The sequence below is a fragment of the Microplitis demolitor genome, chromosome 8 (genome assembly GCF_026212275.2).
Source record: "Microplitis demolitor isolate Queensland-Clemson2020A chromosome 8, iyMicDemo2.1a, whole genome shotgun sequence".
Lineage (NCBI taxonomy): Eukaryota > Metazoa > Arthropoda > Insecta > Hymenoptera > Braconidae > Microplitis > Microplitis demolitor.
In genome coordinates this window covers 145,564-169,063 of record NC_068552.1, presented here as the reverse complement: position 1 = coordinate 169,063, position 23,500 = coordinate 145,564, and the positions used below count along the sequence as shown (strand labels likewise).

Below are 23,500 nucleotides of genomic sequence, written 5' to 3'. Positions count from 1 at the left end.
TCATAATAATTTGTAAGGAATAAAATTATCTACAAAAAGTTCCAATGACATTTTTCGACAAGACTGATAGTTTCGCTGGAAAAGTAAAGAAATCTCAAAATTTACTATAAATTTGACTTAAAGCTTAAATAACTTTTGAACAATGGGATTTATCAAAAAATGATAAGAGACTTTTCTTGTAGAGCGTTCAATTTCCTACAAAAACATTCATTGTGCATAAAAATCCGTTGATTAGTTTGTGGGCTAGAAAATTCCAACAAAAAAAATTTTTTTCCCGTGTTATATAAATGGAAAATAGAAAAATGGATTGAGGAAAACCTTAATATCATTATTAAGAGCCCGGATTGCTACCAAAATTTTAATTTTTAGTTATATACTTTCAATTTTTGCACACCATAAAAAAAAATTTGTTTTTTTTTAAAACCCTACTATATATAAATATAAATACAAATACCCCATGTGTGATAAATTATAGTGGAATTATTTTAAAAAATTACTTACTAAAACATGATTGTAAAATTAGCAGACATCTGATAGTTCGTAAAACTTTGAAATAATAAATTCAAATATTTATGAAACAAATATTTAAAAAAGCACATGCTTAGACATTTAAAAATTCAGTACATGCATTTTTTTATATTTTACTACTTCATTTATTCAATTTTTTTATATATAATTAAAAAATTGTCGTGTCTGCTACATTTACACTCATTGCCAAAACTTAAATTTATAAATTCGAAATAAAAACATAATTAATAAATTAAAAGTTAAAACTAAACAATAAAATATTTTTGAAAAATGACAAGACAAAATTATTGATACATTTAGAAACTTTTATTTAGTTTTAGATGTAAACAACTTATTAATAATCATATTGATAATTAAAAAAGACAAAGTTACAATTTTTATAAACCGACAAAAAAATATTGCGAAAATAAATTTTATAATTTTTGATGATTTAGTTTGATAATGTGATACTTTTTAATATACTGGCATTTTTTGTTGAGTTAATAGTAATCCAAAGCGTCTTTTCATTGTAATCCTCTCTCTTGAATATTTGTCTTCTGGTGAAAATCGAGCAGGATGTGCAGTTACTGTTGGTTTTCCAGATGGATCAACTTTTTTTAGTGTGTACACACGCTCGCCTTGCTCGTTCAAATAATACATGAGATACATTTTATTGTTTTATATATTTATTAATTAATTTACGCTTTTAATAGGATTGTTATTATATTATTCTTGTATACAGATATATAACCTTATAACTCGCCTGTAAACACGTGGTGAAGTGTTTGTACGATAAATTGATTGATAATAATAAATATACCCAAAATAAGTTCAGTGGTAAGTAGTCACTAGAGGATCTGTATGTCATTTCTGTTTTGAGAGCACTCTGGTGTCGGGAAATTCATTTAAAATTCGTGTGAAAATTCCTTAGTAGCAGTTTGCTTTAGGAAAAGTTTACTTACAAAATTTTCCTTGAATTTTTCATCAAATATCCTTCAACTTCGGACTATTCCATTTTTTGTGACAATTTGTATTCAACTTGATGTAAATTTACTGCCTGAGTTAAAATGTGTGTAAATTCACTTAAAAAGTTGACTAAAAAAAAAATGTCAATTTTATGTCGATTTATCGTTAATTTGACTTGGAAAATTGTTAAGTATATTTTTACCCTTAAATTGTAGACAATTTCATGTATAATTTTGCTTACTTTTTGAAATGGTAAGAATGAACATTACACGGAGAAAAAAACACAGTAAATTTTACTAAAAAATATGAGAATAATTACTAAATTTGAATAGTAACCTTGACACGCTTATGATTTAGATGAAAAATTAATAAACAGATAAGCATATTTTACAAATCGTTTAGTAATTTCTCATTTACTGGCTATGGAAAATCTTCTATACGCATATTAATTTTTAGATATATTTAGTGAATTTTACTATTCCCTTTTAGTAAATTTTACAATCCCGTTTAGTAGATTTTACTGTATTAGAATGGAAAAAAATAAAATTCAATTTTTATTAGCTTATAACTTATTATTATTGCTATCATTTTGATTATTATTTTTATTTATGTCATCTGTGTCGTGTTGGTGTCGACATTTATTATTTTAAAAATCACTTGTTTCAACCGAGATTCGAACCCTGATCTTCCGCGCGCGAGTCCTTTTTTATGTTCCACGGCTTTTTTTTTTTTTAAAGAAGTTTATTTGCAAATTATAAATATACATAGCTCATACATAATATTTTATTTTATTTGTATTGATTAGGCCGCAAATAACAAAAAAAAAGCCTTCATTATTATTTTGATTTAAGAAGATGGTTGTCCCATTGCCTTGGGCAGCTCATATCCATTGGTTCTCGTGTTGGTCCTTGTACTCCTTACTTGTTGTTGGTTAGATTATTTATTTATTTATTTTTTTTTTCTTTTCTCTTTTTAGTAGCCATGATGTTAAATTTTTAAAACTTCATCTAGCTTTTTGTCTCTATGCCTGACGGCCCGATGTGTCTCCTTTGGACAAAAGTTTCAGAACTTGTAATACATATTTGTATATGCTATCCCCACCAACTCTTAATTTTATCTATGCATAGTAAAATTTACTATACAGATAGTAAAAAAATATAATCGTGTTAGCAAAAAATACATTGCGTTTAGTAACTTTTAATATTTTGTATAGTAACAAATCCTATATTGCATTAGAAAATTTACTCTCTTAAATTAGTATTTATTAATAGTACTTATAGTAAAATTTACTATACAAATAGTAAAAAATATAATCGTCTTAGCAAAAAATACATTACGCATAGTAATTTTGAATATCTTATTATGTAATTATAACTAACTAGTAAATTTTACTAAACGTTTAGTAATAATTACAATACAGAATGTATTTTTTCATATCTGTTGGTAATTTTTACTATACTTTTTTCTCCGTGTACTGACTTTTTTTTTCGTAAAAGTTTACCTTTGAATTGAAGAAAAATTAACCGTAAATTTTTATTTTCAACTTTTGCTGTCAAATTGTCAGCAACTTCGGGCAGCAAATTTCAGGTAATTTCAACATCAAATTACCGTCAATTTTAAGCTAAAGTGGCTATTAGGGAATTTTATGTATAAATTTGCTTATTTTTTAAAATGTTAAAAATTAACATTACCAACTTTTATGTTCTAGTGAAATGGCGCTATTCTTAAGAATTTTGAGTTTCAAAATAAATTTCCCAATACTACAATGCGCTTAGAACAGAAATCACATACAGATCCTCTTGTGGCTACTGACTACTGACCTTTTAGTTATATACTTTATGATCAAGACCGGCTGGGCCTCGTGTTCACATTGAAACAATTTTTTTTCAAAGAAATAAGTGAAGAGTAATTTAAAATACCATCATGACAGACAGTGACGACGAAATTCCTCAGTTAAGTGAATCAACAATGGCTGCCTTACAAGAATTTTATGCAGAACGTCAACAAAGAGAAGAACAAATTAGTAAAACGATAATAAACGGTGACAGTGAAACATCTGATAACAATGTATTTGATGAAGATTGGGTAAGTTAAATATCTTCAGTATCTACAATTGATAAGGTTATTTTTATAATTATAGCGGGAATTTAATTTTGAAATCCGCAGCTTTGAAAAATAAGCCGCTAATAAAAATTATTTAAAATATTTTTATTAATATTTTAAAATAGGCCTTGATATGTAATTCTATATTTTCTTACCTTGTAAAATATATGAGAAATTAGAAATTTCGTGGTATAAATAAATAAATATGAATTAGAAAAATATTGCACACCTCAAACGCGAAAGCGCTCTATTGTCGCTCGATTTTTTTCGGTACCTCACTCACTTTCAATCGCCTTTACGCTTTTTAAAGTATATTAAAATAGGATGAAACATATCATCATATAGAGAATTTCTTCAGAAATAATTATAATATAACACGGAAAAAAATGATGTCCAAAATTTTAATAGTTTGTAGTTTATTTTCGACTTAAAATTAGTATATTCGATACTAATATCAAACCAGGATCATTATATATATTACAAAATGGCTATTATTTATATTAAAATTTGATACACATACAAAAGCAAAATTTGTAATTTTGTATATTAAAATTAATATGAAAAAGAATCGATAAATTGGTATCTACAGTTATTACTATTCAAATAAACATACAAAAATTTTAAAAATGAGGAACCGAAAAATTAGTAAACGTTCATCTTAATATATAAAGATCTAGTGTACGAATTTTTCATTTTATTACTTACCACTTATTCGATTTATGTATATAATAACTTAATTTATAATAACGAATAAATAACATTTTATATTAATTATTAGTCAATGGGATAGAATTTATAAAATAAGAGTTAAAAATTTTCGGTATTTTTATGAGCAACAAAATCAGTATCTAGTATACTAATTTTTCATTTTATTATTTACCACTTATTCGATTTATGTATATTGTAAATTAATTTATAATGATGAATAAATGATATTTTAAGCTAATAATTGATCAGTGATATCGAATTTAAAAATAAAAGTTTGTAACTTTTGCAATTTCCGGCCGGAAAAATCAGTATCAGATACCAATTCTTAATTTTACCAATCATTACTTTTTAATAGATTATGCCATAAATTAATAAACTTTCACTAATAAGTCGCGTATTATACCTAAAAGTAATAATCTTTACTTACTTTTTGAAATAATTGATAGTAGTTTTCAGGAATCTAGAAAAATTAGTAAACTACTTTGAATTAAGCACATAATAGTACTAATTATTGATAACAGATTTCACTTTTTACTATTATTTATTAATTTTTAATGTTTTTTTTTTTCCGTGAACATAAAATTGATTATAAGAGCTTTTCAAGCTCGAAAACAGCGGGAAATTTTAGGGTTGACCTTCAGAGTCAGCCGGTCTCCAAATTTTTTCAATAGATTTATTTTCTTTCAATCGTGTGTAAAGTAAGGAATTGAAAAAAAATTGATTTAACAATTATTATATTTTTACACAAAAAAAAAATAAGTAGTTATGTCACTGTGCATAATTACTACAAATTTATTCATAAAATTTTTTTAATTGATATAAATATCTCATTCTAGCAATTAAGTCAATTCTGGTATGATGATGAAACGGTTAATACAATAACTACAGCAGCTCTCAATATTACTAACAATGATGGGAAAATAGCTCTTATTTCATGTCCAACTTTATATCGAGCATTAAAAAAAGATGCAGGAAACAGACAGAGTATAAATTAGTTTACATATATTTTAGAATTTAATATTTTTTATAAATAAAAAAAGATTTTAAAATAACTTTAATTAATTTATATTTTTAGTTAAAATTTTTGAATATGATCAAAGGTTTTCTGTTTATGGATCAGATTTTATTCCATATGATTATAATTTTCCACTCCATGTACCTGAAGAAATGTCTAGTGGTTTTGACCTCGTGATTGCGGATCCACCATTTCTATCAGAAGAATGTCTTACAAAAACTACTGAGACGATTAAATTTTTATCAAAAAAAAATATTGTTTTATGTACAGGTAATATATTAATACTTGAAACAAAAACTTGTCTATAATAAATGTTAGTCAACTAATTATTATTATTATTTATTAGGTGCACTAATGGCTGATACAGCAGGAAGACTTTTAAATGTTAAAAAATGTGACTTTCAACCGCATCATAAAAATAATCTAGCAAATGAATTTTCATGTTTCGCTAATTTTGATTTTGATGCATCGATAAAAAAATAAACACTTGTTTTTTATTGATATATTTATGTATAATAAATAAAAAAAAAAACTTTCGTTCAATTTATAATTTTGAATTCGAAGACTTGTGATAATCTTTTGCAAGTTCGACAGCATACTGAGCAGTTCCTGGTGCTGTAGAAACTCCATATCCACCATGACCATAATTATGAACGACCTGTTTTATTTAAAAAAAAAATTCGTTGATTGGTGGTTTTTTTTTACAGCACTTATTTATAATAATTATTAATAATCTGTTATGATAAACATTGGAGTGGTCCTTATGAAGGTCACTTTTGAATTTTAATCATTTCGCCCCTTCAGACTCTTCCACATAATTAAAAAGAAATTCTTGTAAAGTTGTAGCTCTTTATTTTAACATTAACCTGGCACCCAAGAACGGAAGTTTAAAATGGGAAAAAACATGTATTTTTTTAAGTTAAGCTATGATTATTTATATTTCTGGTAACAATTGATGGAAAAATTTGGAACTTTGGTAAGAACTTAGTTACTTGTATGAGGTTCAAAAGAGTGTAATCGAAAAAATTTTAGACTGCTATTTTCTTACTTCTAGATTCTAGGAAATTTCGTTTTTCTTTCTTTTCCAATTTTTTGCTGCTTGTCGACAATTGAAGAAATATTTGGCTATTTCTGTGTGTTTTGCATCCAAACCAGCTTCAAAACTTCCCACTGTTTTCGAGCTCAACGAGCTCGAAAGCAATATTGTGAGTACATTTAGTATGAGATCTTCGAGCTCGAAAATGCTCTTATATGTGATTGTTTTTTTATGAGCTTGGATATCTTGGTTCACTTCCAGAAACTTATTTTTGCTCGTAACTTAACTAGGGAGAGTCGAATGTTCGGGTCTTAGTGATCTATACGATACCCGGTGACTAGTTACATCACTTAGCCAAAATTCACGAGTTCAACAACCGGTTATCGACAGTAAATAAATTCAAAATTTAAATAATTACATTTTCAGGAGTTCTAATTTACCCTGTTACACTCTCCCTTGCCAGACTGTCATCCGGGTTCCAGATGATCACAAAGGCCTGAACATCCTAAGGATAAAAGATGGCCGTGTATTCAAGACTAAATGAGTTATAGATTGTAGAAAAAAAAATGAAAATTTTATTTAAATTATTAAAACAAAACGAAAAGAAAGAAAGAGAACAAATATATTATTTCTTCTTTTTATTTGATTTGGGTGGAGGTGGACCCGTGTACCAGCTACCAAGGCTCGTCGAACGAACTCAGCCCAATCTCAAGAATGTCTTTCATCAGGTACTCATCTGTGTCGCAGAGCTGGAGATTCTCACATTCCGAATCATCTGACCAATATTGGCCTCCGTCCACCATTTCCATCTCAGCCCAGTTTGGGCTATGTTCTCTATTTTTCGTCTTGTGGTTCCTTTCCTTCTTTTGTTGATCTATGTTGTAAGTTTTGGAACCAGAGGCCTGACTAATGGCCTCGGGTGGGCCTTGTTGGACGGCCAGTTTCTCTCCTTCTGAACTCTTAGGCTTTTGGTCTACCGGATCACTAGCTTGAGGCGTCCAGGCTTCTTCCTGCCACGTTTCAGGGTACCGGGCAGACGTTGGAACCAGTACATTAGGTTCAGCCGATGTTACGGGAGGAAGTCTAACTTCCCCAAGTTTTAAGCCTTCGAGAATCTTATCAAAAAGTTTTCGGCCCTGATGCGTACCCAAGTGTTTTTGCATCTTGTTTAACCTCGACAGATCAATTGTATCTGGCTGGTTAGCGAGCTTACGAAGTACATTGTACCGCTGATTCCGGCGCTTGGCACTCTTGGATTTTCCTGAAGATTTCGGTGCTTCCTCGGGAATTACTGTTGCCTGAACCGTAGTTGTTGGCGATAAAACTGAAGCGGTTAATCGCGGAACCAGAGCACGTGTTGTTTGGATTCGAGCTGGCCGTGTTTGCTCGATAACAGGCGGTCGTGTTCTAACAGCAACAAATCTTGGTCCCATTCGTGCTGGTCGAGATGTAATTGACGCTGGACATGATCTCATGGACGCTGGTGGTCGTCGTCCCTCTCTAGGGCCTACCTGAGTCTCAATCAGGCGGCTTGAAGCTGATAGACTACTTCGGGTAACTGCTGGGCCCAGTCGGTTGAAGCCTAACTGACCGGTTACTGCGTCCAGTACATCAGTCTGTGTTGCAATAGACCGATGTGCTGAAGCGCGGCGTGAGGAGCCACGGTAATAGTCTTCTCGGTATCGCCTCAGACAGCCAACTTGCTTTTGGGCGGCATCACCATTTGTCCAACCCTTTGGTTGATATCGGTTCATCTGAAACACAATTTTATTGATAATCTTTCTACAATATTCCTTAATTATAATTAAAAGTTAAACTTTCGTCTTATTAATTAGTATTTCGCTTCTGCGAGGGAATTTCAAATCGGGGGTATAATGGGTACCGAATATTTTACCATTGTCATTAATTAACTCGACTACCAACAATCTGACAATTTTTGATACGGTAGCTGGACCAAGATATTTGTAGCCTAGAGTCGCGCTGTAACCTTGATCTTTATTACTAAGCTTGCGATTTGGGTAGAAAACTGTATCGCTCAAATAAACATTCGGTATTTGTGTGTACTTATATATGAGTAGTATGTAGGTAACTTTCTCACGGGTACAGTATCAAATAAAAGTAATGTCTCATTTTAACTACAACCTAACCTATTTTTACCACACATATGGCTCATAACTTTTTAACAATATTGTAGCAGGACAACTACCTTAAGGAGGTTCGACGGACACTAGTGAGTCAAAGTAGTGTTTGAATTTTTTTGTTTGCTAAATTCTCCTAATAGTTATGAAAATTCATTATTTTAATTTATAATAACATAACAAATTCATAAATTAATATTTATTACTTATTTAATTAAAGAAAGTAATGAAATGACTTGGTTATTTTTGACTCATATGATTTAATAAAAAGATTTGGCAACAGCGAGTTCTAACTTCTTACACATCGATATTCAAATTAAAGCGGGAAAAATTTATTTCTAATCTCGTCTCTCTTATTAATGTATTTCTATCTTTGTTTTTTCTCTCAGCTGCTTCCGCGACGTTGCCAAACCCTCAATAATATGTATCTCTGTCGATGAACGAGATTAAATAATTTAACTGGAATTATTTAAATAACTACAACGGTAACACTATATTGTTAAAATCTTATCATATTACCAAAATATTAAAGTTTATGGCATGTGGTTTTCTATTTCTTAAACTTGGGTGGTTAATAATGAAACGAATCGAGCAAGTCATGACGGGAGCTTGTCCGCCATAAGAACTTTAAAAACGTCATTTTTAAACCTCTTTCTAAAAAAGTAGACGGTAGGTCATATTTAAATTTAAAGAATACATAGATAAAGTACTTTTTTACATGTATACTAAGTTTCAAATCTTAAAGTTGGAAAATCCTTTTTACATTAGATTCGGTCGAACCTCCTTAAGAACCCGTCCGCTGGACATTAACCCGCAATTCTAATGTCCTCTGGATATTATCTTAAACCTAACTTAGTTTATCGACCGGACCTAAATTACAGACAGTTTTATTTACTCAGCATTAAATCAAAATGTATCTAAATCTTGTCTTTACCTTGTACTTTCAACGCTTCCAATATTTTCAGTAGTTTCATTATCACAAAATTTTATTTCACTCTGATTTTCTTTGCTCTAAATTTCTCAATATTTAATTTATTAATTAATTAATTTGGTTTGATTTTAATTATCAATCAATTAATTTCACTTATAATTTTGAACTAATTAACTTTCCATAATTATTCTATATTAATTTACTCCACGACAAAATAATCCTTTTCTTTAATTTTTATTCCATGATTCCTATAAATTTTTTTAGAATCTTTTTTAATTTCAATTTATTAAAGAATTTAATTAACTTAATTTTATTATTTATTTATAATTACGTTACGACTACAATGTGTAATTAATTCGGCCGTTTAATTAATTAATTCGGGCCTGATGAATATAATTTCCACACACGACTAAAATCAAGCTTGTAATTGACTAGAAAATTCGGCCAGTGCATTGGCGTCACCCGGGCCTGAATATACAGACAGAATTGAGTAAACTATTTAATTAATTAATTGAGTGATTCGGCCAACGGAATTAATTCCGGCCTGAATTAGTTTATTGACGCTATTGTGAAATTAATTTATAGCGGCCGGTGGGCCTGGAATCAATTAATAATTTAACATTTTGGATTTAATAGACTTGTTTACTACATGACTTTCTACGCGGGAAATTATTTTATTCCGGCTGAAAGGCCTTGAATAAAATAATACAGAGTTACGAACAAGATGGCGGATAAGAGTGGCGTGACGATTTTCGAGAATGCGAGAATCAACGCGTGGTTAAAACGGCCGATGGGCCTGAGCCTGCCAGTTTAATTACGCGAGACCAACGAATATCAAGTAATTAATTATAATTAGTTCGGCCAATTAATAAAATCAATCAAGGGCCTTGTTTAATTATAATTTACCTCCAAATAATTTTAGTAACACTTGATGGATGGTAGCTGCTGTCTGCTGGTATTTTACTCGTCCAATTCGTTCTCCGTTTGTTGGTAGCTTCTTGTTCCTCAATGCTCGCCTCCTTGCTCCTCGTATGCAATGACTTTATTAAGTGATATGTCAATCTGTCAATAAACAGTGCGCATTAGAATATGTAATTAATTGATTAATATATCGGCGTATGGGGCCTGATAATTAAAATTAATTGCCTCGTTCCACGTAAAGCGGAAATGGACTTATATATTTACCTGAATAAAAATGTGCGTCCGGCCACTTTAGTCGTCTGACTAACTTTGATGAAATCCACGTTTCGCAGTCCTAGATGTATCTTGTTCCGCTCGGACATCTTGGTTCACTTCCGGAAACTTATCCCTACCAGTAACTAACTAAGGGAGTGGCGAATGTTCGCGTCTTAGTGATCTATGCGACACCTGGTGACTATTCGCATCACTAACCTAAAATTTGCGAATTTAACGACCGGTTATCGACAGTAAATAAATTCAAAATTCAAATAATTAAATTTTCAAGTTTGTTTGTGGCTTTTTTTATAAATATTTCTTAATGACAAGTAAATATACTTGGTACATACATATATCTGACGCCCTTATTTATTTGTAGCAATTGAATCATTTCTTTGCCACAAATGAATCACTCATTTCAACGCAATTGAACCACTTAAATATATTGTATTTTTTATAATTAAATATGTATTTGGCCATTTCCAAATATACGATATCTTTGGCCCGTATAAATCTTATTTTCAGTAAAGAGTTTTAGAGCTAATTAGATTTTAGCATCAATCCATGGGGTAAGTTAGAAGTTATCAAAAAGAAAAACATTTTTGAGAAAATTTTATTTTTGAAATACCTTCGAATTGCTGCAGCGATTACGCTCAATTTCTCAAAAAATGTTGGAATTAATGAGCCGCTTCAAACACCACTTCAAAACGACGAGATCGATTCAAAACTGTTTTCGAAAATCGGACCAATACCAATAACGCTACAATAAAAGTTTAGTGGTTACAACACATACTAACTAGTTAAATCAAATATTATTTGGTACTTAATCAAACTAAAATTGGGACTTAGAAAAAATTTCGGGGTTAAAATAATATATTATTTCGATATGATCTACATATAAATCGTTAAATTTGCGTTCGACAAGTATTATTATTATTTTTTTTTTTTTTTGAGCACCGAAATCTTTTCAGTCCCGAAACTTAAAATTTTTCTAAGTCTGAAAAGTCTAAATTTGTGTATGTCAGTCGATTCGGAGTTTCGTGACATGAACTTCTGTTTTATAATCAAAATCTATTTTTTTTTAGCGTGATATGTGAATTTTTTTAAGTTCTGAAGGTTAATTTGTGAGCGAAAACAATGGTTGCCGTAACTAAATTAATTTTGTTGCTGTAACGAAGTGAGTACTTGTACGCTTAGCTTATAAGTTAAGTAACGTCTATGGCTACTCATCGGCCGTGTGGCGTAGCGGTTCATCGTCGGTCTTGCGTGCGTAGGGCGCTAGGTTCGAATCCTTCTTAGGGCGACTGCGAAATAATTATTTAAGAAGCATAGGAAGGTTGTTAAAAATATAAGTTTAAGCGCGTGTGTCAGATAAATTTGACAAAAATATACATAAGCCATCTCCCATCACAAAAAAAAAAAAAAAAAAAAAAAAAAAAAATCATATAAAATGAAATAAACTTAAAAGCCTCGAAAAAAATAAATAAATAAATAAATAACCTAACAAACCATTAAAATTAACATTGTAAACAAAAAATAATTTTTTTTTTCCTTAAAATCCACTAAATTTCCATGGAGACAACAACTAAGTTTTTTTTGTTAGATGAAATATAATTTCATCACACTGGTAAATAAAAATTAGTTGTTCTCATAACTACATACATATGGTTAGCCGTACTATCCTACTTTAATTACTGTAGCTAAATATTATTTGTGTAAGTAATTATGAAATAATGTTAATATTCACTATTATTTTATAGTTTTAGCAACTTTAAAAATTTCGTTATGTTTAGTAAAAAATCTCAGTTGATTTAACGATTAGGGTTTAGTTCTTTGAATGACTGCTTTGAATTAAATATAACTATTTTTAGTCAGTTACATTAACAGTTAAAACGTTGAATTAACTACAAAATAGTAACTGCAACTAAATTTAATTGTTATATTAACTAAAATTGATTTGTTATCGTAGCTAAGGAAATACATTTGTATCCGTATATCACTATTTTTTTGTAGTTGCAGTTACTAATTTTTTCTCTCAGTGTGGTATATACAGTTATTACTATTCAAATAAACATACAAAAATTTTAAAAATGAGGAACCGAAAAATTAGTAAACGTTCATCTTAATATATAAAGATCTAGTGTACGAATTTTTCATTTTATTACTTACCACTTATTCGATTTATGTATATTGTAAATTAATTTATAATGATGAATAAATGATATTTTAAGCTAATAATTGATCAGTGATATCGAATTTAAAAATAAAAGTTTGTAACTTTTGCAATTTCCGGCCGGAAAAATCAGTATCAGATACCAATTTTTAATTTTACCAATCATTACTTTTTAATAGATTATGCCATAAATTAATAAACTTTCACTAATAAGTCGCGTATTATACCTAAAAGTAATAATCTTTACTTACTTTTTGAAATAATTGATAGTAGTTTTCAGGAATCTAGAAAAATTAGTAAACTACTTTGAATTAAGCACATAATAGTACTAATTATTGATAACAGATTTCACTTTTTACTATTATTTATTAATTTTTAATGTTTTTTTTTTTTCCGTGAATATAAAATTGATTATAAGAGCTTTTCAAGCTCGAAAACAGCGGGAAATTTTAGGGTTGACCTTCAGAGTCAGCCGGTCTCCAAATTTTTTCAATAGATTTATTTTTTTTCAATCGTGTGTAAAGTAAGGAATTGAAAAAAAATTGATTTAACAATTATTATATTTTTACACAAAAAAAAAATAAGTAGTTATGTCACTGTGCATAATTACTACAAATTTATTCATAAAATTTTTTTAATTGATATAAATATCTCATTCTAGCAATTAAGTCAATTCTGGTATGATGATGAAACGGTTAATACAATAACTACAGCAGCTCTCAGTATTACTAACAATGATGGGAAAATAGCTCTTATTTCATGTCCAACTTTATATCGAGCGTTAAAAAAAGATGCAGGAAACAGACAGAGTATAAATTAGTTTACATATATTTTAGAATTTAATATTTTTTATAAATAAAAAAAGATTTTAAAATAACTTTAATTAATTTATATTTTTAGTTAAAATTTTTGAATATGATCAAAGGTTTTCTGTTTATGGATCAGATTTTATTCCATATGATTATAATTTTCCACTCCATGTACCTGAAGAAATGTCTAGTGGTTTTGACCTCGTGATTGCGGATCCACCATTTTTATCAGAAGAATGTCTTACAAAAACTACTGAGACGATTAAATTTTTATCAAAAAAAAATATTGTTTTATGTACAGGTAATATATTAATACTTGAAACAAAAACTTGTCTATAATAAATGTTAGTCAACTAATTATTATTATTATTTATTAGGTGCACTAATGGCTGATACAGCAGGAAGACTTTTAAATGTTAAAAAATGTGACTTTCAACCGCATCATAAAAATAATCTAGCAAATGAATTTTCATGTTTCGCTAATTTTGATTTTGATGCATCGATAAAAAAATAAACAATTGTTTTTTATTGATATATTTATGTATAATAAATAAAAAAAAAAAACTTTCGTTCAATTTATAATTTTGAATTCGAAGACTTGTGATAATCTTTTGCAAGTTCGACAGCATACTGAGCAGTTCCTGGTGCTGTAGAAACTCCATATCCACCATGACCATAATTATGAACGACCTGTTTTATTTAAAAAAAAAATTCGTTGATTGGTGGTTTTTTTTTTACAGCACTTATTTATAATAATTATTAATAATCTGTTATGATAAACATTGGAGTGGTCCTTATGAAGGTCACTTTTGAATTTTAATCATTTCGCCCCTTCAGACTCTTCCACATAATTAAAAAGAAATTCTTGTAAAGTTGTAGCTCTTTATTTTAACATTAACCTGGCACCCAAGAACGGAAGTTTAAAATCGGAAAAAACATGTATTTTTTTAAGTTAAGCTATGATTATTTATATTTCTGGTAACAATTGATGGAAAAATTTGGAACTTTGGTAAGAACTTAGTTACTTGTATGAGGTTCAAAAGAGTGTAATCGAAAAAATTTTAGACTGCTATTTTCTTACTTCTAGATTCTAGGAAATTTCGTTTTTCTTTCTTTTCCAATTTTTTGCTGCTTGTCGACAATTGAAGAAATATTTGGCTATTTCTGTGTGTTTTGCATCCAAACCAGCTTCAAAACTTCCCACTGTTTTCGAGCTCAACGAGCTCGAAAGCAATATTGTGAGTACATTTAGTATGAGATCTTCGAGCTCGAAAATGCTCTTATATGTGATTGTTTTTTTATGAGCTTGGATATCTTGGTTCACTTCCAGAAACTTATTTTTGCTCGTAACTTAACTAGGGAGAGTCGAATGTTCGGGTCTTAGTGATCTATACGATACCCGGTGACTAGTTACATCACTTAGCCAAAATTCACGAGTTCAACAACCGGTTATCGACAGTAAATAAATTCAAAATTTAAATAATTACATTTTCAGGAGTTCTAATTTACCCTGTTACACTCTCCCTTGCCAGACTGTCATCCGGGTTCCAGATGATCACAAAGGCCTGAACATCCTAAGGATAAAAGATGGCCGTGTATTCAAGACTAAATGAGTTATAGATTGTAGAAAAAAAAATGAAAATTTTATTTAAATTATTAAAACAAAACGAAAAGAAAGAAAGAGAACAAATATATTATTTCTTCTTTTTATTTGATTTGGGTGGAGGTGGACCCGTGTACCAGCTACCAAGGCTCGTCGAACGAACTCAGCCCAATCTCAAGAATGTCTTTCATCAGGTACTCATCTGTGTCGCAGAGCTGGAGATTCTCACATTCCGAATCATCTGACCAATATTGGCCTCCGTCCACCATTTCCATCTCAGCCCAGTTTGGGCTATGTTCTCTATTTTTCGTCTTGTGGTTCCTTTCCTTCTTTTGTTGATCTATGTTGTAAGTTTTGGAACCAGAGGCCTGACTAATGGCCTCGGGTGGGCCTTGTTGGACGGCCAGTTTCTCTCCTTCTGAACTCTTAGGCTTTTGGTCTACCGGATCACTAGCTTGAGGCGTCCAGGCTTCTTCCTGCCACGTTTCAGGGTACCGGGCAGACGTTGGAACCAGTACATTAGGTTCAGCCGATGTTACGGGAGGAAGTCTAACTTCCCCAAGTTTTAAGCCTTCGAGAATCTTATCAAAAAGTTTTCGGCCCTGATGCGTACCCAAGTGTTTTTGCATCTTGTTTAACCTCGACAGATCAATTGTATCTGGCTGGTTAGCGAGCTTACGAAGTACATTGTACCGCTGATTCCGGCGCTTGGCACTCTTGGATTTTCCTGAAGATTTCGGTGCTTCCTCGGGAATTACTGTTGCCTGAACCGTAGTTGTTGGCGATAAAACTGAAGCGGTTAATCGCGGAACCAGAGCACGTGTTGTTTGGATTCGAGCTGGCCGTGTTTGCTCGATAACAGGCGGTCGTGTTCTAACAGCAACAAATCTTGGTCCCATTCGTGCTGGTCGAGATGTAATTGACGCTGGACATGATCTCATGGACGCTGGTGGTCGTCGTCCCTCTCTAGGGCCTACCTGAGTCTCAATCAGGCGGCTTGAAGCTGATAGACTACTTCGGGTAACTGCTGGGCCCAGTCGGTTGAAGCCTAACTGACCGGTTACTGCGTCCAGTACATCAGTCTGTGTTGCAATAGACCGATGTGCTGAAGCGCGGCGTGAGGAGCCACGGTAATAGTCTTCTCGGTATCGCCTCAGACAGCCAACTTGCTTTTGGGCGGCATCAGCATTTGTCCAACCCTTTGGTTGATATCGGTTCATCTGAAACACAATTTTATTGATAATCTTTCTACAATATTCCTTAATGATAATTAAAAGTTAAACTTTCGTCTTATTAATTAGTATTTCGCTTCTGCGAGGGAATTTCAAATCGGGGGTATAATGGGTACCGAATATTTTACCATTGTCATTAATTAACTCGACTACCAACAATCTGACAATTTTTGATACGGTAGCTGGACCAAGATATTTGTAGCCTAGAGTCGCGCTGTAACCTTGATCTTTATTACTAAGCTTGCGATTTGGGTAGAAAACTGTATCGCTCAAATAAACATTCGGTATTTGTGTGTACTTATATATGAGTAGTATGTAGGTAACTTTCTCACGGGTACAGTATCAAATAAAAGTAATGTCTCATTTTAACTACAACCTAACCTATTTTTACCACACATATGGCTCATAACTTTTTAACAATATTGTAGCAGGACAACTACCTTAAGGAGGTTCGACGGACGCTAGTGAGTCAAAGTAGTGTTTGAATTTTTTTGTTTGCTAAATTCTCCTAATAGTTATGAAAATTCATTATTTTAATTTATAATAACATAACAAATTCATAAATTAATATTTATTACTTATTTAATTAAAGAAAGTAATGAAATGACTTGGTTATTTTTGACTCATATGATTTAATAAAAAGATTTGGCAACAGCGAGTTCTAACTTCTTACACATCGATATTCAAATTAAAGCGGGAAAAATTTATTTCTAATCTCGTCTCTCTTATTAATGTATTTCTATCTTTGTTTTTTCTCTCAGCTGCTTCCGCGACGTTGCCAAACCCTCAATAATATGTATCTCTGTCGATGAACGAGATTAAATAATTTAACTGGAATTATTTAAATAACTACAACGGTAACACTATATTGTTAAAATCTTATCATATTACCAAAATATTAAAGTTTATGGCATGTGGTTTTCTATTTCTTAAACTTGGGTGGTTAATAATGAAACGAATCGAGCAAGTCATGACGGGAGCTTGTCCGCCATAAGAACTTTAAAAACGTCATTTTTAAACCTCTTTCTAAAAAAGTAGACGGTAGGTCATATTTAAATTTAAAGAATACATAGATAAAGTACTTTTTTACATGTATACTAAGTTTCAAATCTTAAAGTTGGAAAATCCTTTTTACATTAGATTCGGTCGAACCTCCTTAAGAACCCGTCCGCTGGACATTAACCCGCAATTCTAATGTCCTCTGGATATTATCTTAAACCTAACTTAGTTTATCGACCGGACCTAAATTACAGACAGTTTTATTTACTCAGCATTAAATCAAAATGTATCTAAATCTTGTCTTTACCTTGTACTTTCAACGCTTCCAATATTTTCAGTAGTTTCATTATCACAAAATTTTATTTCACTCTGATTTTCTTTGCTCTAAATTTCTCAATATTTAATTTATTAATTAATTAATTTGGTTTGATTTTAATTATCAATCAATTAATTTCACTTATAATTTTGAACTAATTAACTTTCCATAATTATTCTATATTAATTTACTCCACGACAAAATAATCCTTTTCTTTAATTTTTATTCCATGATTCCTATAAATTTTTTTAGAATCTTTTTTAATTTCAATTTATTAAAGAATTTAATTAACTTAATTTTATTATTTATTTATAATTACGTTACGACTACAATGTGTAATTAATTCGGCCGTTTAATTAATTAATTCGGGCCTGATGAATATAATTTCCACACACGACTAAAATCAAGCTTGTAATTGACTAGAAAATTCGGCCAGTGCATTGGCGTCACCCGGGCCTGAATATACAGACAGAATTGAGTAAACTATTTAATTAATTAATTGAGTGATTCGGCCAACGGAATTAATTCCGGCCTGAATTAGTTTATTGACGCTATTGTGAAATTAATTTATAGCGGCCGGTGGGCCTGGAATCAATTAATAATTTAACATTTTGGATTTAATAGACTTGTTTACTACATGACTTTCTACGCGGGAAATTATTTTATTCCGGCTGAAAGGCCTTGAATAAAATAATACAGAGTTACGAACAAGATGGCGGATAAGAGTGGCGTGACGATTTTCGAGAATGCGAGAATCAACGCGTGGTTAAAACGGCCGATGGGCCTGAGCCTGCCAGTTTAATTACGCGAGACCAACGAATATCAAGTAATTAATTATAATTAGTTCGGCCAATTAATAAAATCAATCAAGGGCCTTGTTTAATTATAATTTACCTCCAAATAATTTTAGTAACACTTGATGGATGGTAGCTGCTGTCTGCTGGTATTTTACTCGTCCAATTCGTTCTCCGTTTGTTGGTAGCTTCTTGTTCCTCAATGCTCGCCTCCTTGCTCCTCGTATGCAATGACTTTATTAAGTGATATGTCAATCTGTCAATAAACAGTGCGCATTAGAATATGTAATTAATTGATTAATATATCGGCGTATGGGGCCTGATAATTAAAATTAATTGCCTCGTTCCACGTAAAGCGGAAATGGACTTATATATTTACCTGAATAAAAATGTGCGTCCGGCCACTTTAGTCGTCTGACTAACTTTGATGAAATCCACGTTTCGCAGTCCTAGATGTATCTTGTTCCGCTCGGACATCTTGGTTCACTTCCGGAAACTTATCCCTACCAGTAACTAACTAAGGGAGTGGCGAATGTTCGCGTCTTAGTGATCTATGCGACACCTGGTGACTATTCGCATCACTAACCTAAAATTTGCGAATTTAACGACCGGTTATCGACAGTAAATAAATTCAAAATTCAAATAATTAAATTTTCAAGTTTGTTTGTGGCTTTTTTTATAAATATTTCTTAATGACAAGTAAATATACTTGGTACATACATATATCTGACGCCCTTATTTATTTGTAGCAATTGAATCATTTCTTTGCCTCAAATAAATCACTCATTGCAACGCAATTGAACCACTCAAATATATTGTATTTTTGATAATTAAATATGTATTTGGCCATTTCCAAATATACGATATCTTTGGCCCGTATAAATCTTATTTTCAGTAAAGTGTTTCAGAGCTAATTAGATTTTAGCATCAATCCATGGGGTAAGTTAGAAGTTATCAAAAAGAAAAACATTTTTGAGAAAATTTTATTTTTGAAATACCTTCGAATTGCTGCAGCGATTACGCTCAATTTCTCAAAAAATGTTGGAATTAATGAGCCGCTTCAAACACCACCTCAAAACGACGAGATCTATTCAAAACTGTTTTCGAAAATCGGACCAATACCAATAACTTCCCTTTTTTTTGCAAATTTTCAATTTTCTTAACAGGAAGTCAAAAAAACGAAATTCGTTCGAGACTATAGGAGTCAGAAAATAGCTGTCTAAAAATTTTTTGATTACATTCTTTTAAACAACAAGTAATTAAGTTCGTGACAAGTTTCGAATTTTTTCATCAATTGTCACCAGAGATATAAATATTCAAAGTTTAATTTTTAAGAATACATGTGTTTTCCAATTTTAAGCTTCCGCTGTCTTGGGGGCAGTTATTTGGAAGATTTTGAGAGGGCGCAACGATTAAAATTCAAAAACGTCCTTCATAAGGACCACCGTAATAAACATCGCGTGCCAAAAGGCTAAAGGGCGTATTGCTACAGGTTAGTAGAGAATTATGCTGAAAGGGCGTATAAAAAAATTTTATTTTGCCATTAGCTTTGAAATTTTTCGAAACGCAAAGATCTGCAAAAAAAAAATTTGGGCATCCTTGAGCTGAAAGGGCGTATCTCAAGACATACGCCCTTTTACCTTTTGAAAAGTAGTGCCTAAAGATAAAAGGGCGCATAAAAAAAAATTCTAGTTTTAATACAAAATACTGACAAATAATTTCACAAGACAAGTTAGATGAAAAAACACTCCTCCTACACTTTTTTTTTTAATTTATTAAAAATAAAATAACTGAAAAAAAAAAAAAATAAAATGAAAATATCAAATTTTCAATTGAATAAAAAATTTTCATAACGACTGTAAAAAATAAAAATTTATTGACTTTTTCTTTAATCAGTGTTTTGGATTATGGATCCGTCATGAATCAAAATATATGAAAAAAAAAAAATCCAAAGTACGTGCGACAGACACGGAGGAAGAGGGTATAGGAATCGTATCTAAATGAACCGGTTATTTCTGCTTTTTTTTTTTTTTTTTTTCAATTTAGTATAAGAATTTTAAAATACTATTATAAAGTCTAATAATTAACTGTGAAATAAAATAACATTCATACAATTTGCAGCATTTTTTTTTTTTTTCATTTTTAGACTTCGGCTAAGCTTTTTAATAAATTTTTTAGAAAAAAAATTTATACGCCCTTTTACCTTTTGGTCACAAAATTTTTAAATTCCTAAAGCTAAAAGGGCGCATAATTAAAGACATACGCCCTTTTACCTTTGGGAAAACAATATGTGATTTTCGAGCGTAGAAAATGTTTACTAATCAATTGGCGATGAAAAAAAAATTTATGCGCCCTTTTACCTTTGCAAAGGTAAAAGGGCGCATACATTGGTATACGCCCTTTTACTTTTTGGCACGCGACATACTTACATTAGTTTTACCACGACCATTTGATATTTTTTCAATTTCAATCCGGACTCCACCTTCTCTATGAGGTCTAAGTCCAACAGCATATTTTAAAGTTTGTGCTTTTGACAATGATGGTAATAATTCTTCACATCTTTCTCTTATTGACTTAGTATCGTGTGGACAAATTAACTTTTTAAATGTTTCAAAATTACGGGTGCCACCGAGAGTACAACTACCGTCAACACCAGGTATTATATATGTATCTATTTCACTATAGAATGTTGCTTTTACCCATGGTGCATGTACCTTTATTACTTGTCCTCGGATTGGTATCATTTTTTTATCATTACACAATTCTCTAGCACCAAATCCTGAACAATTAAAAACAAAATCATAATCATCAGCTAATTCTTTTAATGATTTTATTTTTTTAATCATAAAGTTCGTCCCTTCGGCTCTTAATCTAAAATATTTTTTTATTAATTAAAATAAAAATATTACTTTTCATAAGAATTATTTAGAAATATTATATTTACTTATTCATTGCCCAAGGAATATGATGTTGACATTGAATTACTACTGTTTTAAAATAACAACCATACTTATGATTTTTCCCAATCAGATTAAATTCTTCATCAGTTGCTTTTCGATATATCGGAACCACTGATTCCATTAATTTATTCTATTTATAATAATATCAATTAATGTATGCACGTTGAATGATTTTTTTACCATACCAGCACCGAAAGTTTAAATTCCTGCCCATTTTACCGCGAAGAAAGCCGTTTTCAGCACGGTTCGGTATACGCAAGTTTAAATGTCCTACTTTTCTCCCTTGGTGTGTAATATACTAATTCCACATTGTAAAGAATTCAAATAACTGTAAATTACGGTAATTTACGGTATTCGGAAGGATTACAGTAAAATACCGCAAATTATAGTAAATACGGTATTCTGCGGTAAAAATACAGTTTTTCAGTAAATATACGGTATTTTATAGCATTACGGTACTTCCTGGTCAAAATTGCAGTATTTTTATTGTAAATTTGCAGTAAGAGAACGGAAGTTTACCGTTAAATTGCGACCAGCCTACAGTATTTTACCGTGAAGTGAAGTATTGCACTGTTCTTACGGCAAAAATGTTGCAAATGACGGCAAATTGCCGTAGAAATACAGTATTTTCGATAAATTACGACAAAATGCGATAAATTACCGTAATGTGAACCCGCCAAGGCTGCATTCAAATCCCTAGTAGAACCAAATTAAGATAAACTACCGCATTTTACCGCAAAATGCCGTAATTTACTGCAAATTTGCCTCAAAATACGGCAACTTGCCGTAAATTATCGCAATTTATGGCAAAATACTGCAATAGCATCGCAAATTTTACGATGAATTGTCGCAATTTGACCGTAAATTTTCCGCAAAAAATACGATATTTGACCTAAATTATTGTATTTTACAGTAATTTACCGTAATTCGGATCTGCTAGGGATCGCAAGTTTCAAAAAATTATTTGGTTAAATTTTTTATGTTGACATAAGTTCTACTAAGGGTAAATCAGTAAACCAGAGTTGGTTAGATTAAGTGCTTATGTTTATTAGTTGATTTTAACACGAAAAATGTGTTAAATTTATACAAATGTTCTGTTAAATGTACACAAATTTTCTGTCAAAAGAACAGATTTTATGTGTTCAATTTTATTTAACATAAAATTTGTGTTGAAGATCAACACAAACGCAATGTGTTGAATTAACACAAAAATTTGTGTAGACCGTTTGCAACACACGATTTGTGTTGAATTTAACACAAATTTTCTAACTGTGTAAACAACGCAGAAATTTTAACTTTCGGTGCAGGAATTTTCAACATGATCTAAGTTTCATCAAACAAATTGTTAACTTAATAAAAAAAGCCATTATTTTTCTTGTTTAATTACTTAAGCTTGCATATTTAAAATACAGCATTAATTTTTGCCATGCAACCGGTCAGACAATAGCCTGTTTTGATTGTCTCCAGACATTGCAACTTTCAGTAACAATGCAGGAAATATGAAAAATATAGTATGCGGCACGGAATAAAACACGAGTCTAGATCTCAAGTATCGTCAGCTCTTGCCTTCGACGGGCAATCAACCAACCTGGTCTGAAATCATCTCGTTTAATTCCTTGCCACACAATATACTAATAAAAAACATAATAAATTCAAAATTGTAAACCTGAACAATATCCGTACTAAAATTAGAAAACATATAAGCTTCACTTTGACCAACACCCGCTTGAATAGGCTCATAATTTTTAGTTATTTCATCGTAATATGAGTAAGAATCATGTATCAATTTTTGAGTTATTTCTTCTGTTGGTCCAGAGTACGTATGTCCAACTCTGAAGAGTCCCGCAGCAACATAACTAACAAGATCATCGTAACTTTCAGCGAGTACTGTAATATTACTATTTCTTAATTCACTATTTAATTTTAATGCTGTTGTCAATCCGACAATTCCACCTCCCACTACCGCGACTTTCATAATTACAAATATAATTATCGTATATATAAAAATAAAACAAGTAATGTTTCAATGCACAC

The 23,500-nt window shown here is 30.9% G+C and overlaps 6 protein-coding genes across 6 annotated transcripts; 2 read left to right on the top strand and 4 right to left on the bottom strand.

Annotated features, from left to right (window-relative positions):
- Window positions 1-812: 812 nt before the first annotated feature.
- Window positions 813-1,313, bottom strand: LOC106693144 (H/ACA ribonucleoprotein complex subunit 3). Its single transcript, XM_014439444.2, has one exon. It carries the CDS (start codon window positions 1,174-1,176, stop codon window positions 982-984), a length of 195 nt encoding a protein of 64 aa, XP_014294930.1. The 5' UTR covers window positions 1,177-1,313; the 3' UTR covers window positions 813-981.
- A 1,980-nt stretch (window positions 1,314-3,293) lies between these two features.
- Window positions 3,294-6,144, top strand: LOC103568715 (EEF1A lysine methyltransferase 1). The gene is made up of 4 exons (XM_008545675.3): window positions 3,294-3,558; window positions 5,121-5,268; window positions 5,360-5,569; window positions 5,646-6,144. The coding sequence occupies exons 1-4, from the start codon at window positions 3,397-3,399 to the stop codon at window positions 5,780-5,782; spliced, it is 657 nt and encodes a 218-aa protein (XP_008543897.3). The 5' UTR covers window positions 3,294-3,396; the 3' UTR covers window positions 5,783-6,144.
- Window positions 6,145-6,972: 828 nt separating this feature from the next.
- On the bottom strand, window positions 6,973-10,961 carry LOC103568714 (uncharacterized). Its single transcript, XM_008545674.3, has 3 exons — window positions 10,590-10,961; window positions 10,311-10,466; window positions 6,973-8,089 (listed from the first exon to the last, which is right to left on the bottom strand). The coding sequence occupies exon 3, from the start codon at window positions 8,087-8,089 to the stop codon at window positions 7,010-7,012; it is 1,080 nt and encodes a 359-aa protein (XP_008543896.1). The 5' UTR covers window positions 10,311-10,466; window positions 10,590-10,961; the 3' UTR covers window positions 6,973-7,009.
- A 756-nt stretch (window positions 10,962-11,717) lies between these two features.
- Window positions 11,718-14,140, top strand: LOC128668404 (EEF1A lysine methyltransferase 1-like). The gene is given in 5 exon segments (XM_053741328.1): window positions 11,718-11,726; window positions 11,978-12,031; window positions 13,376-13,562; window positions 13,654-13,863; window positions 13,940-14,140. Coding segments are annotated over 5 exon segments (597 nt in total). The 3' UTR covers window positions 14,077-14,140.
- On the bottom strand, window positions 14,076-23,486 carry LOC103568728 (D-aspartate oxidase). Its single transcript, XM_014439456.2, has 4 exons — window positions 23,133-23,486; window positions 21,451-21,596; window positions 20,936-21,377; window positions 14,076-14,252 (listed from the first exon to the last, which is right to left on the bottom strand). The coding sequence occupies exons 1-4, from the start codon at window positions 23,439-23,441 to the stop codon at window positions 14,139-14,141; spliced, it is 1,011 nt and encodes a 336-aa protein (XP_014294942.1). The 5' UTR covers window positions 23,442-23,486; the 3' UTR covers window positions 14,076-14,138.
- LOC128667271 (uncharacterized) lies at window positions 15,269-19,372 on the bottom strand. The gene is made up of 3 exons (XM_053741039.1): window positions 18,886-19,372; window positions 18,607-18,762; window positions 15,269-16,385 (listed from the first exon to the last, which is right to left on the bottom strand). The coding sequence occupies exon 3, from the start codon at window positions 16,383-16,385 to the stop codon at window positions 15,306-15,308; it is 1,080 nt and encodes a 359-aa protein (XP_053597014.1). The 5' UTR covers window positions 18,607-18,762; window positions 18,886-19,372; the 3' UTR covers window positions 15,269-15,305.
- Window positions 23,487-23,500: the final 14 nt, after the last annotated feature.